We start from the raw sequence: 16,135 nt of genomic DNA on the forward strand, positions 1-16,135 counted from the left end.
GGCCTCTTTGGGCACCTCCAAAATCCAAACAAAAAAGAAGAATCTACATATCTCTCCATAACTCCTGCTGGGTGGCCTCAGGCAGAGGCTAAATTAGCACCTCCTTGGAGATTCAAGAGCCAGTGTACCCAGGGGACAGAGTAGGACCATCCAGATTACAACTCCTCAGAACCATAAGAGACACACTCAGAGGGCAAACTCAGTGAGCACCAAAGTCCAACTGAAGCAAGTCTTGCCCCATAAGGGTGTGTACAGCACAGAAGTTCTCCCATCCTAGACACAGCTGATCCTCACAACCAATTGGCCTGGAGGTCTCAATTCCTCCCAGTGATACCAACAACAATCAAGGCTTAACTATAACAAGACTGTGTAAGCAGCCCACAAAAGAGGTTCACCAAGAGTGTCCACCTCAGGTAACTGAGGAGGGTAAGCCACTGGGCCCTATAAAACACTTAGCACACAAAGTCACTCTATCAACTCAGGGAAGCAGCCAAAACACGAAGAAAAAGAAACAGGTCATAAATGAAAGAAATGGAGGAAAGCAAACTATTGGATATAGAGTTTAAAACCATGGTTATAAAATTTTTCAAGAATTTTCTAGAAACATTATGCTGAGTAAAATAAGCCAGTCAATGAAAGAAAAACATCACATGGTCTCTTCATTTATGGATAATAAAGAACATTATAAACTGATGAGCAAAAAGATAGATTCAGAGACAGTAAAGCAATAAACAGACTGTCAAATTATAGCGGGAAGGTTAGGGAGATATGTGGGAGATAAGAGATCAACTGAAGGACTTGTATGCTGCATATAAGCATAAGCAATGCACACGAAACTTTGAGGGGTAAGGGCATATATGGGAGTGGGGAGGGGCAATGGTAAGATATGTACACATATAATACCTTAAAAAATAAATAAAAAAATAATAATTTTCTAAAAAAAGGATAATAAATTTAGTGAGACCCTCAAGGAAATGAAAAAGGACCAACTAGAAATTAAGCATACACTGACTGAAATTAAAAATAATATACAGAGATCCAACAGCAGAGGGTCACAAGAATCGAGTCAAAGATTTGAAATACAAAGAAGCAAAAAACACCCAACCAGAAAAGCAAAAAGCAAAAAGAATCTAAAAATATGAAAATAGTGTAAGGAGCCTCTGGGACAACTTTAAGCATACCAACATCAGAATTATGGGGTTACCAGAAGGAGAGAAAGTGAAAGATACTGAAAACCTATTTGAAGAAAAAATGACCAAAAACTTCCCCCATCTGGTGAAAGAAATAGACTTACAATTCCAGGAAGTGCACATAACCCCCCAAAAAAGGAATCCAAAGAGAACCACACCAAGACACATCATAAGTAAAATACCAAGAGCAAAAGACAAAGAGATAATATTAAAAGCAGCAAGAGAAAAACAGTTAGTTACCTATGAGGGAGCACCCATATGATTGTCAGCTGATTACTCAACAGAAATTATGCTGGCCAGATGGGAGTGGCAAGAAATATTCAAAGTGATGAATAGCAAGAACCTACAACCAAGATTACTCAGCAAAGCTATCATTCAGAATTGAAGATCAGATAAAGAGCTTCACCGCCAAACCAGTATTTTATGAAATGCTGAAAGGTATACTTTAAGAAAAGGAAGAAGAAGAAAAAGGTAAAGATAAACATTATGAACAACAAATACATATATATCAACAAGTGAATCTAAAAATCAAGGAAATAAAAAATCTGATGAACAGAATAATCTGGTGAATATAATAGAACCGGGGGTATAGAAAGGGAGTACACTGACAATCCTAGAGGGAAAGGGGTGTGGGGGGTGTGGGAAGAGACTGGACAAAAATAGTACACCTATGGGTGAGGACAGTGGGGGGGTGAGGGGGAAGGGCATGGGAACCGGGTGGAGGGGAGCTATGGGGGAAATAAAAAGGAACAACTGTAATAATCTGAACAATAAAGATTTAAAAAATAAAAAGCACATTATTGTATGCAATTGCTGTTAACATTTATTAGAAGAGTGACAGATTTTACCTTTTACATGACATCAACATTAGCATTTCAGGTGTTTTTGCCTGAGTTTGCCTACATGTGTATCTTACTATTTATTTTGTGATGAACATTTTGAGAAAATGGTTGATTGATATGGCAAGATAGAAAAGGTCTGGTAGCTATTATTGCTGGCTACCTCCTTGCAGGGATGGCTCAGGGGAAACCATACGTATTCAGCTTTCCTAGAGAATATGCATGTAGTTACTGAGATTAACTCAGGATTCCTGAGTGATAAGAAAAAAATAAGATGGAATATGGAAATTTCATGTAAATAAGCTGCAAAATAGCAAAAGCATCAATTATTTGAAGCTATTTTCACAGACAGATGGAGCTGCTAAAATGATTTACACTTTAAACTCTGACAGTAACAGCAGCCCCAAAAATTAAAAACGGAAAAGGCAAACAAACTCAGTCTACAGTTAATGTTAAAGTAAATGTTGATGTTTCTTATATTTACATCAGAATTTCCTGAGGAATATATGTTAATATTTAAGACCTTTCTATCTGAAATAACAGCACAAGTTAGAACTTTCTAGTCAAGATACCTTACTTAACCACCCTCTCCTGCCCACCCACGTTCCCACATCGCTGGTCTTCCTCCCTGAAATATCGATAGACTATGCCTAGAAACTGGAGATCAGGGGAAAAAAAAAAAAAAGAAAAAAAAAAAAAAAAAGAATAATGAGCCAAAACCGGTTTGGCTCAGTGGTAGAGCATCGGTCCCAGGTAGAGACTGAAAGGTCCCAGGTTCAATCCTGGTTAAGGGCATGTACGTTGGTTGCGGGCACATCCCTGGTAGGGGGTGTGCAAGAGGCAGCTGGTCAATGTTTCTCTCTCATCAACATTTCTAACTCTCTATCTCTCTCCCTTCCTCTCTGTAAAAAATCAATAAAATATATATTTTTTAAAAGAAAAAAAGAATAAAAGAGAGCAAAGAGAAGAGAGAGGAGAGGGGAGAGAGGAGAGAAGAGAGAAGAGAGAAGAGAGAGGAGAGAGGAGGGGGGGAGGAAAAGAGGAGAGAGGAGAGAGGGAGAGAGAGAGAGACAGGGAGAGAGAGAAAGGATTACTTTAGATGATCAATTCTCAATGTAACTTTTGCTACATCTGACATTTTATAAGAGTGAGGATTCTTTACAAGGTTTGGGCAGGAAGTGTAGATGTGGATTTTATGGCAGAGTTCAGGCAGAGATGTTGAAAGTATAGAAGTAACTGCACTTGTTTTATATTTCTGTCCCTATGGAAACTAAAATCATTTCCTATCCAATTTCAATGAGGTTTTTTTTGAAATAATCAATTTCAATTTTTCATGACAGCAAAGTGCTGCTTCCTGCTTTTAGCTTTCAGAGGCTTACTTTCACACAGGGGGAGAAATTGTTTTATACCTATATGGTTCGAAGTACAAAAACCTACAGAAAGCATGGAGCTCTGGCCAGTCACCTGTTCATTCAAGCATGACCACTCAAGCTTTACCAGTTTCTGCAACACCCATATGAAAAGATGTGATACATTGAAAACTTAACCCTAGGTAACCTAGGTAGCAAGGGAATATTTAGTCATCATTAGAAAAAAATTTTACATTAAGTTTTCTCACTTTAGAAGTAAACATTAATTTTCTTTCATTTACATCAGAAATCCCAGGAGGCTACACTTTAATGTTTAACACCATTTTTATCAATTAAACACAAATCTGCAATTACAGTGTCACAAAGGGTCTTGATGATGAACCCAGAAATTAAGAAGCTAGTCACCTCCACCTCTACTCTTGCAGTTGTGTGTGATGCTTATATCAGCAAACATGAATAGGATTCACTAAAAGACTATGACTTAAGAAAAAAGATTGATGAAGATACTGTTAGTGCATTTTCCTTTCAGTCCAGGAAGGCAGTAAAGGCCTAGTGGCCCCCTACACAGATGGAACATGTTGTTGTTTGTGAGATAATAAGAAGTCCTTAATCTCCCACTTCCCTACCTTGAAGTAGGTAGTAAGAGAGAGTACAGACTGAGGCCAGGAGCCCTGGGCGCCGACGTAGGCTCCCCACCCAGCAGCTGTGTCTTTGTGGGAAAACGGCTTTCCCCACTAGGGAGCTTTGTTTCTTCAATGGCAAAATAAGGAGTTTGAATGAGCTTCCTTTCTGGTTCTACATGCTTTATAATTATTATTTAATAAATATATTTCATTGAAGCAGATTTAGAGGTCTAATCAGAGGAAGCAGACTCCTTATCTTTTTGTGTATTTTATTACCTATGAAAAACTAATACAAACAAGCTCTCTATTTAGCTTGCCTTTCATGAGAGAAGTAGTAGCTGATTCTCCATAAGTAGCTGGTAGAAGTGATGAGACCAGGGCATGGAGAACAAAACTATGTCAATGGGCATATTTGGATTTCAAACTTCCTTGCTTCCAGGTATAGTCTCTAGGCTGCAGATTTTTTTTTTTTTTTTTAAATAGCACTATGTTCTCTGTGTAGACCAAGAATCACAAACTCAAGTGCTCCCAGGGGCTGGGAAAATAAGATAGATGTGAATTTGGGACAGGTGTTTGATAATAGGAAGTGCTATGTCCTATGGCAAACTGCAGAACACGTGGCCTGCTGAAGAGGTTCAGGTACTGTAAGCTCGGTGCTCGCCAAATAAGTCTCTCTCGCAGATCTGGTCATGGGCTGCCAAGCTACCATCCCTCCTGCCGGTTCTATAAAGATGAATTAGTGTGAAAGTGATTTCTGGTTGAACACAGAAGATTGAACAAATGTGGTTTTTCTCACTCCCTTCTAATAACCCACAGTTCTGAAATTGGAGATCTAACCGATAAAATGGCAAAAACCAATCACCCTACAGTGCAACTCCCCCAACCTGATAAGCCTTGACTATGAAGAGTGTCTCTATTGCTTTACTCTAAAATCTAACCAGATATGCATCTCAAATTTACATAATATTTTATGTCAAGCATATTTCAATCTTAAAAGAAAATGACCAATTAACCAGACAGGTAAGAAAAGCCTCTGACACGTAGACAGAGATAAAAACATAGAAATAAAAAGAAACTCAGAGGAAACAAAAACAGCATTAAAAAGAAAGGTGAAAATAATAGATCCATCCTTGGAAAGATAAAGTACGATATCATATCCATAAAGCAGGAATAGGATGCTATAAAAAGGAATATTCAGAGAACTTACAGAGCTCCTAAAAATTCAAAATATATAACTGGAAAAAAATTCAACAGATGAAAGAAAACACTAGGCTTTTTTATTTTAAAAAAGATTGAAAAAATAGGAAAAAGAATCCATGGAGATGGAAAGTATGAGAAACAAGTATAGGATGAGTCTAGGGGGACCTATATCCAAATACCTGTTATTCTAGAAAGAGAGGAGAGAAATGAAGAAAAGTTATCAAAAAAATAATTCAATATATTTTTCAAGACTAAAAAGCAAACATTTACATAATAGAAAAGCCCATTAAATGTCCAGTTCAATAAGCAAAAAGACCTGCACCAAGACACTAAATTGGAAATCTTCAGAAAACCAGGAACAAAGACAAGGGCCTGAAAGCTTCCAGATAGTGAAAAGGGGTTATTTTACAAAGTCCCAGGAGACACAATGGCACCAAACTTTCCCAACTGCCATTCTGAATAGGAAGGACAATTGAGCAAAGCTTTCAAAATTTTGAGAGAAATTATATCTAACTTATAATTTTATTCCTAGTCATACTTAGTCAAGTTAGGATAGAGAACAAAAGACATTTTCAGACATTTAAGTTTTATTGTTTTTCAAAAGTGTCTTCAGTGACGCTTTTCTCAGTGGGCTCCTAGAGGTGAGTTTCACACAAAAATGAAGGTGTAACCAAGAAAGAGGAAGACACAGAATACAAGAAATGGAGGATCCATCCACTGGAGAAGCAAAGGAAATTTCCAAAATAATAGTGAAGACAAATACCAGGATAACCCTGAAAAGCATATCTATAGAACAACTAACCAGCTTGAGGAAGATAAATGAAAGGCTGAAAAGATGAAACTGAGATTTCAATATCATTATACATGTTTGAGTACACCAAGAGGAAATCAACAGTTCTGACATAGTTTGGAAATGGCTTGCTAATAACTACACATAAAAACTAAACAAACAATGAAAAAGGCAATTACTAAAATAGGGAGGAGGAATAAAGGGTAACACAACAAAGGATATGTACCTATATGGCTCAGCTAAGACCCCCCCCTGGTGGTCAGTGCACATCATAGTGACTGATTGAATGGTATAATGATTGAATAAATGGTTGGACATTTAGCATATTAGCTTTTTATTATATAGAATATAAAAGGCTAATCGACTGTCCAACTGTCTGACCGGGAGGTAGGTCTGTTGTGCACTGACCACCAGGGAGCAGACACTCAACACAGGAGCTGCTGAGCTACAGTGACTTGGCAGCAGCAGTTCTCGGGTGATGCACCCCAGAACCAGAGAGGAGGGAGCCCGATTCCTCGCAGGGTCCAACAATTCCACCTTTGGCCATGGATTATGCTGTTGCTGGGACACTGTTGGTCCTGAATCTGGTTTACTGCACACTTGTGTTTGCATTCAAGTCCCTGTACAACAGCAACCTGGCAGAGTGCCCTCTCGTACTCTGGGACCCCTGGGGGATGTCAGAGAGGCAGTTTTGACCCAATCCTTGCAGGCCAGGCTGAGGGACCCCACCTGCTGGAGGGACCCCGCTCACTGTGAAGATGCCCTTCCAACCACGGCACTGCTCCAGGTGCAGCCGGCCAGGAAGGGGCTGTGGGAGGTTGGCTTCAGGCCCATCTTGCCCAGTCCTGCCCTGCTGGCAACTTTCTAATTAATTTCATTTCAATGTGCATGAATCCATGCACCAGACCACTAGTAGCATTATAATGGGAAGGAAGAAAAGGCATGTAGCCAAAACCAGTTTGGCTCAGTGGATAAAGCGTCGGTCTGTGGACTGAAAGGTCCCAGGTTCGATTCTGGTCAAGGGCATGTACATTGGTTGCGGGCACAATCCCCAGTAGGGGGTGTGCAGGAGACAGCTGGTTGATGTTTTTCTCTCATAAATGTTTCTAGCTCTCTATCCCTCTCCTCTCCCTTCATCTTTGTGGAAAATCAATAAAATTAAAAAAAAAAAAAGGAAAAGGCATGTATGTAAAGTTTTGTGCACATAGGGCCTTATTTGGGGAGGAGGGAGTGGGAAGGAGTTGGTAAGAGATTTAAATAATAATCTTCCATAGTCATTAGATATAAAGTTAGTAAATACTATCTAAAATTGAAAAAAATCAGCAAATGTACTTTATCAAATTTGATATGTCACCAGTTAAAAGGATCTCCATTCTGTGTACCTCTTAGAATGGGGGGAGAGGGGGAAGCTAATTAAACTATGACATAGTTTGACATTGTAAGACCCAAAGATCTCAGAGGTATTAAAATGGAGGGGAGGAAGGAAGAGAGGAATGGTGTAGAAATACAGCAGTGTATTCCATGAGAAACAACAAACTGTTCAAATAGGGTACCTCTGTGAAAAAGGCATCAAGGTGGGGAAAAGTGAAATAAGAGGTCACCATTTTTGTTACATCTTTTAAAAATATCATATGTGTAATTTTAATTAAGAAGTTTTAAACAAACACACAAGTGAACAAATAAATCCAATCACAACCTACAATTAAAAAAACAACAAAAAGCTTTCATTGCTCCAGTGCTCATGATGCTGGCTTAAATGCTATTTAATGAAACTATTTAGCATAAAAACATTTTGAAATTCTCATTATTTTATTACTGAGAATCAACTACAAACTGATGGGAGGATGCTATAAAACAACCCCAAATCACTCTAAGTTACTGTCCCTATCTTGTGCTCTCTTCTGTCAAATGGAACGAAATCTGAAACATAATTGTTTATTTGCCTGTTTTATAGGCCTGTGTTTCTGATTGGTGAATTCTCCTTCCTAATTCTCACTTATTAGGTGCAGTTTACTTAAATATAATGAAACAAGCCCATTTATTGATTCCTTAGCCTAGAAAAGCATCATTTTTATAAATAGAGCATATTGTCGCATGAGTCATCAGTGCCAGGATACAACCATAGGTATTAGCTAACCAGGCACCTATCCCACTGCTTATGGAAAACCAGATTGATTTGGAATGTGCATGGTACTCTAATAAGGCTACCAAATTCTTATTAGACCTAAACTATCCCTTAAGAAAATATATTTGTTTTGGCCTTCCTGAATATGTAATGTGACATTCTTCACTTCTCCACAAGTGCAGAAGTATCATTAACTTGTCTCTAAAAAATGAAGAGTCTGGATCTTGGGACAGAGTTCAGATTCTTTCTTGACTAGAATTTATTCACGAGTCCCCATTGTGCGCGCGCGCTCGCGCGCACACACACACACACACACACACACACACACACACACTCACACACACACAAGCTAGTTGTTGCCAGGCTGTTGAGGTCTGAATTATTCCTCTTGCCAGCTAACAAATCAGCCTGCCAGTTTCATGGATGCTGGCAGAAGACATGAGACTTTTGGGTCAGAGATAGCTGACTCGATTGCTCACAGCAATGCCAGTAGCTAGAAGATCACCACTTGTACTCACTCCCCAAAGCCCCACTCCCCAGGGCAATGTAAGAGGACTAGGTAATACACATAGTAGTCTGCTTTTCAAAGGCAGAACCCAAAGGTTAAAGAACCCAAATCTTTCATTTCAAAATATTTTTATTTTGTTAAAATATACATAACATAAAAATTGCCATTTTAACTAGTTTTGAGTATACAATTCAATGGCATCAAATCTTCTATGTTGGATAGTAAACCTGCCAGACTTTTACATCACATGGAGACATGATCTTATTATACTATTATAGATCAGTGGTTGGTAAACTTATTAGTCAACAGAGCCAAATATCAACAGTACAACCATTGAAATTTATTTTGAGAGCCAAATTTTTTAAAATTTAACTTCTAATACCACTTCTTCAAAATAGACTCACCAAGGCCATGGTATTTTTTGGAAGAGCTGCATGTGGCTCTCGAGCCGCAGTTTACCGACCACAGTACTAGACAATAAACAAAGCTCGCCTTTGTTCTACAGCAGGATTCTCAGCCCTACTGACACTTTGAACTGAATAATTGTGTGTGTGGGAGGGAGGGGGGCTGTTATATACCAAGATATTTTAGCAGCATCCCTGGCTCCTAACCATACATTCTCTTAGCTATTAGCATAACAATCAAAAATGTCCTCAGAAATTGCCAAAATCATATCCAGTTGAGAGTGACTCCTCCCAAGAAAGTCACTATCCCTGTTTTTCAGGCCTGTTTACTATACAAACATCCTTATAAAGATAGTCCAGAACTAAGGCAATCGGTGCCTCTACTCATAAGATGTGGAGAAACAGAAGAGCTCTTCAGAGCATTGGCTCCCAACAGAGATCTTAATATTTACTCCTAAAATTTGATATGCTTTTAAGGCATAGATAAATTACTTAGCACATGACATTTACACACACACACACACACACACACACACACACACACACCTTTCTTCATGGACCTTTGACTAAAGTTACAGCATGAACCATTTAGATGACAGAAAACCAACTCAAAGTAGTTAACTAGGATTGGCCTGAAAGGCAGTGTGTGTAAGTATCATTTACAGCTGAGCCAAGTCATATAGGATGACTACATTTCCTTTCTGACGCAAGAATTTTTCAATCCCTGGGTTAATCATTGTTTTGTTGTTGTTTTTTTATTTGTTTCTTTGTTTGTTTGCATTTACTACTCTTCCTCTAGATCACTCCTGTGCTTTGAAGTTTGACAGACCTGCATTCAAATCCCAACTCCTTTGACAATACCATCTTGGACATGTAATTCCACCTATGTGAGCTCCCTTTCTTTTTCTATATAAACTGAGGATTATCTCACAAGGTGGATATCACAATTGCATGAGATAAAAGTGCCTACTACAGTGCCTGGCACTCATAGATACTTAATGAACAGTACCTTTGTTCCTTGAGACCACCATTAGGGCACATCCTCAGAGCTGTTCTGACTGTAATGAATATTACTATAATGAATCTTCACACTAATTTCTCCACACTCTCACTTAGTTTTTGACAATATTTATAACAGAGCTGCTTAGGATATAGTGTTAAAAGTCACCAGATCATAGAGAGAATGACTCTACACCCTGACGTGAATAGCAGCTCATGCCAACCACATGAGCTGGACAATCCAAACTCTATTAAATCATAGTGTCAATTTTCTTACCTGGTTTTATTTCCTTCAAACTGACATCAATTAGTTAAAATTGCTCAGCTTTTATCAAGCTGTCTAGTCAGTCTCTTTTGCATACTTGTATGTTAATAAGTTAGCTCCATGGTCAAACACCCAAATAAGAAATCAAGCTCCATGGTCAAACACTTACCCAAGGATGCTCAGGTTCCAGCACTGATCTATGCCCCCTTCTAGTCACCTTTCTTTGTGATCATTAAACTTATGTGTAAAAAAAAAAAAAAAATACCTATCACAGATTTCATAACTCATTAAATGTTTAACAAAGAAATTTCTCCTCTGGAAATAATGCTACGATTCTTTTCTTGGTATCTGGCATTCTGACTTTGGAATATAAATTAATCTTGGTTTCGGCAACTAATAGGTGTTGTATATTCATGATGATTATTCTTCTTTGTCTTATAATATTTAATTACAGCTTCACAGAAGACTTAAAATTCCATTTAACCTCAGAAAAAAATACCTATCACTGAAGTTTATAAAAAATTATTAGTTGTAGCTAAGCCTGGATAATAAATTGGATTTTTGAAATCTGTGGTTTTTAACACATTGGGCTTTTCATTGGGAAGATGATACTTACAGAAAATGCCTCTGCAATAACCAAGCAGTGACTGCACTGGCTCACTGTGAATGCAATAACCAAGCAGTGACTGCACTGGATCACTGTGAATGCAAACACTATTGAGAAGATCATCTATGGAATTTGCTGGATTGTGAAATTTGCTTTTTGAAAGGGAAGTATCACGTAACTAGAGGCCTGGTGCATGAATTTGTGCATAGGTAGGGACCCTCTAGGTGGCCTGCAGGGATGAGGCCAAAATCCACAATCCAATGCTCCCTGCAGCTCCTACCTGCTGCTCCTGCTCATCCCTACCCCAATGTGCCTGCTGTGAGCTCCTGCTCAATCAGTCCCAATCAGGAGAGGCTCACTCTTCCAAGCAGCAGCACTTGCCAGCCAGGAACCCTGGGTCTGGCACCCTCCTAAGGGGAGTGGCCTACGGGATCTGGCTGAAACCAGCTCTCTGACATCCCCAAAGGGTCCTGGATTGCAAGAGGGCACAGGACAGGCTGAGGGCCTCCACCAGTGCATAATCAGGCCACAGAGGGACTGTGGGAGGGCTCTAGGGTGTGTCCAGCCTTTCTCACTCAGTCCAGATCAGCTGGACTTCAGCAGCAAGCTAACCTACCAGTAAGCATCTGCTCTCTGGTGGTCAGTGCAGGTTATAGCAACTGGTTGACCAGTTGACTTTCTGCCTCCTGGTGGTCAGTGCATGTCATAGTGAGAAGTTGAGTAGCCTTCACATATCATTAGCATATAACGCTTTGATTGGTTGTTCAGTTGTTCTGCCATTTGGTCTATTTGCATATTACCCTTTTATTATATAGGATAGTCAGAGGACAAGTGGCAATACCTAGTGACTTCTCCTTCCCTTGAGCCTGGGATTATGATTTCCCCTCCTCACCTAAATTCCCCTCCTCCACACAGAATTGTAAGAAACCTGGTTGAATTGTCTTAAAAAGTCTGTTTATTTCTGGCATAATTTAACTAGAATTAACATTGCTCAATTCCTTCTGTAAGCACACATGAATGCAAACACACACACACACACACACACACACACACACTATTGTGCTCCACTGGCCTAAGAAATAAAATCAATATACACATAGCAAATATTTGAGTTGCATTTATACAAGTATTTAATATATGAAGAAAGAAAAAAAACTCCAATCACAACTACTTTAAGGACCCTAAAGGAGAAAACACTTTTGTTTTTAAAAACAAAACCAAACAACAATACCCTGCTTTTCTAAAAGGAGGACTATTTTTGTAGATAAAACCCAAAGCCAACACTCTTTGTTCCCCCCTCTGTCAAGTTTCTCCCTCTTTATATCTCATTCTTAACTCCAATCCACCAAATTCTTCAATGTTGTTTTTAAAAGATATACCATTTTTCTGTAATCATCATCATCATAAAAGACTCCATCCAAATGGCTATTCTTTGTGGGAAAACTAAAAAGAAGTAAAGGTGTTTAGTTTTGTTTTTAAGGTTTTCAGCCACACTACACCTGAGAGGGTTTAACTAACATATGAAAAACTTGAAATAAAAATAGCAATTGCTTATATATCTTTTTACAGGCATAGAGATTACCTGATCAACTGGAATCTCAACTTGAGTGTCTTCATCTTCTTGGACTTCTACTGCCCCCCGCGTTTCAGATCTTTCTTCTCCAGCTTTGAAAATGCCTTCATCTGTTGAGACAAATACACAGTGAAATCAAAATCCAATTGTGACATCGTGTGGCTGCATGTAGAAATTACAATCAAATACCTGATGAAAACATTTATGAAATAGGTATTTTGGTTCCCTTTGTCTGGACAGGATTTTTGTAGCTTCCCTCCCTGAAGTTCCTCTCCATTTTCATTGGGAAAAGCTTTAATAGCCTAAACAAGGCTCACCCAGCAGAACAAAGATCTGTCCCAAATTCCCCCTCATATGTTGGCTCGGATTTAATACAACACTGTAAAGGTGTTTAGATGGAAGAACTTCACACTTACTATCTCTGTTCTCCCCTCCTATCCACGAAACAGTGATAATGCTTAATGCTTTTTTAAAATACTATTTTATATTTTTCTTTCCAAAAAGATACTGGAATAATTCTCTCTGTTCAGAATAATATAAAAGAGTATTTTTACTGTAATAGAATCATAAAGCTGACTCTGCATCACACACAAATCAATCTTTTACTTTGAAGATTTCCACAGGATTTTTCCAATCTATTTTTAAAATCTCTAACTATAAATGTAACCTAAATCTCTAAGACTTTAGGTTAAGCATCTTTGACTTGTTTTCCTATGGAAGCAAAAGGAGCTATTTTCCATATTTGAAAGAGTTTTAATGTCTTCTCTCTCAGTCTTCTCTTCTCCAGGCCAAGGAATCAAAAAGTCACAGAACCATGGATCATTATGTCTGCCTACCTGCCTCACTCACAGATGTCTCTCTGTCCAATTCTCCGGGGATGGAGAAACTTCCCTTCCTTGTTGGTAATCTATTTCACCATGTGCAACCCATAAGGTCTAGAAAATGGTTTTGTTTTTTTTTCTAATCTTTTTTATTAATACCACCTCTATTTCTCCAAAGAATGCTTATTTCCTAGAGCACAGTCATTTAACATCTTCCCATAATATTTAATGCTGTTAAAAAATGAAATAATTCTTAATTAAATGTAAAATATATTTTCATATATGCTGGGGACTAATTATCTCTAAGGCACAATGGAGCACTCTAAGACAGTGGTTGGCAAACTGCGGCTCGCGCACCACATGCAGCTCTATGGCCCCTTGAGTGTGGCTCTTCCACAAAGTACCACGGCCTGGGTGAGTCTATTTTGAAGAAGTGGCGTTAGAAGAAGTTTAAGTTTTAAAAAAAATTGTCCCTCAAAAGAAATTTCAATCATTGTTCTGTTGATATTTGGCTCTGTTGACTAATGAGTTTGCCAACCACTGCTCTAAGATATGAGTGGGATGTAGAGTGTTCCTTCAAGTCTAATACAGACCAATGCGCATACAGAGATATAAACAACAGAGTGCTGTAATTGATCAAGGCTATAGCAGAGCCCTATGGAGCTTAGAAAATGCAGCCAAGTGAGGAAAGGAGGAAGGGAGGGTGGGAAAGAAGAGAGGGAGAGGAGGAGGGAGAGAGACAGAACCCAACTCAACTCCTTTTTGTTTCTCTTAAAGAAACCATGTTCATTTTAATTACTTTTTTTGTGACTTGACTGGATGATGGCTTCTCTACTCTCCTTTTTTAAAAAGGGGACAGCAGAGCACCACTCACAGCTGATTCTCCATGTTAAATTAATTCACATGGATTAATTCATTTAGAAGATTATCTACAACAATCATTTAATCCCAGGCTAGATTTTCCTATCCTCCAACAAAATAGTTTCACTCTCTTTTCTTCCATCTGGTCTTGTATGCTTTAACAAAGCAAAGCAATGTTTCATTCACTAGAATGGTCTCAATTAAATCACCCTGCATGTATATGTAAACTGCACATAGACATACATAACAGGATACACTACAGAATCATTACCCAATGATGACTTCAGCATTGGCAGCTATTTTGGATTATCTCTACAACTAACTAACGTCCCCTACCCCTAGGACAAGGCTCACACAGCATGTCCAAGGATTACGTCCTGACTCTGATGTTTCTCACAACTGAGATCAAGGATCCAAAATGAAACTGCAGCCAAAGTTCAGTGATACCAGAAGAAAGAAAGCAGAAAATAAAACAGAGAATGTAGTGGTGTTCTCACACATACAGGCCTGGAGTAAATGCTGAGTTTGCCATGCACTCAACAAAGCCCAGGGTGGGACACTCTGAGGGGCTAGTAAAACAACGTTCAATCACTGGGTCCTAAAGGAGGAAAGTGAAAGGGAGGAATCCAAGCCTATAAAACTGGAATCAAAGGGACAGGGTAAGGCGATACATGTCTCTCCATCAAATTCTGGAACTTGGAACTCGGGAAAATAATAATAGAAACAATAAAATAAAATAAAAATCTGTTCTATTCACATGTGGAATTCATAACTCAAAGATGCTCAGAGGCAGAAGAAACCAATTTCAGAAAAGGGTTATACAATTTGTTAGCTGTTACCTTCAAAAAGGTTTAAGAAGGAAAATGAGATATGTTTGACTTTCTACCTTCTAAATTACCTTAGAAGATAGCAATCTCTCTCATCCACAAAATGTGCCTTGAGTTAACCTTCAGAGGCAGATATGGGATTCATTAGACTATAGCTATGACCTCTGTGCATGACTTTTTTGGATGATATTTTTGTATCCAAGTGTTGCACTTGCTTTCAAAGAGACCACAAAGAGAAGCTACAGATATAACAGAAATATATTCTTAAATACTCACATTCGATGAAATGTTTAACTGTATCCAAGCAGTGCTATGAATGGCTTGCAGATGTGTTTTAGAATAAAAATTTCACCAGAAAAGAAGAACAAGATCAATAATCTCAAATAAAATAGAATTGAAAGTGCACTGGAATGGAAAAAAATGGCAACTATAAGAAAATAAAGAGCAGAGAGCAACGCTCACTCTGTGCACAGGAGCACAGAGAGAATACAGAGGTAAAAGAGTCTGGCTGAGGGTGTGGGGGAGGGGACTGAGAGGTGTGAGCACAGACACAGAAATGAGTCAGAAAGAAATACGTAAGAATAAATGGTGAGAAAAAAGGAATAACAGCTAGAAAGTTACTGTGATAGAAGAAAGCCTCTTAGGATTTAATATTTAACTATAAATGTTATGTATAGTTAAATATTTTAAATAGCATTTTATGACTACAAATATGTTTATATAACACATATGCATTTTAGAAAACTTGGAAGATGAAGAAGATAAAACATCCTTCTAATCTCTTGACCCAGAGATAACCACTAATATTTTAACAACAGACATCCATCCTCTCTCCCTCTCTCTCTCACACACACACACATTCATAAAACTGGCACAATTTTATATATATTTTTAAAGTTCTTTTTTACTTAAAAATCATATTGTGAAATTTCCCATGTTAATATTCTTTTAACACTTAATAAATTGCCACATGTGGTGGTAATTAATGAATGGTGCTGAATAACTAAAAAAACATACGTTTTTAAATTAATAGGGTAGATTTCATTTATTCGACTGACTGGTAAATACAGTGAATTTTTAAATAACATAGCTTCATTCAATATCATCTTGTATTAATGTTGACAAGAGAAAAT

At 38.2% G+C, this 16,135-nt stretch overlaps 1 protein-coding gene across 1 annotated transcript in view; it reads right to left on the reverse strand.

Moving 5' to 3' along the window:
• Positions 1-16,135, reverse strand: part of DCDC2 (doublecortin domain containing 2) — a 172,332-nt gene that overhangs the window by 19,470 nt on the left and 136,727 nt on the right. Inside the window, exon 8 of the mRNA XM_036447028.2 lies at positions 12,503-12,603. Coding sequence (XP_036302921.1) covers positions 12,503-12,603 — 101 coding nt within the window. The remainder of the gene's footprint in view (positions 1-12,502; positions 12,604-16,135) is intronic.

The sequence above is a fragment of the Pipistrellus kuhlii genome, unplaced genomic scaffold (assembly GCF_014108245.1).
Source record: "Pipistrellus kuhlii isolate mPipKuh1 unplaced genomic scaffold, mPipKuh1.p scaffold_m20_p_2, whole genome shotgun sequence".
Classification (NCBI taxonomy): Eukaryota; Metazoa; Chordata; class Mammalia; order Chiroptera; family Vespertilionidae; genus Pipistrellus; species Pipistrellus kuhlii.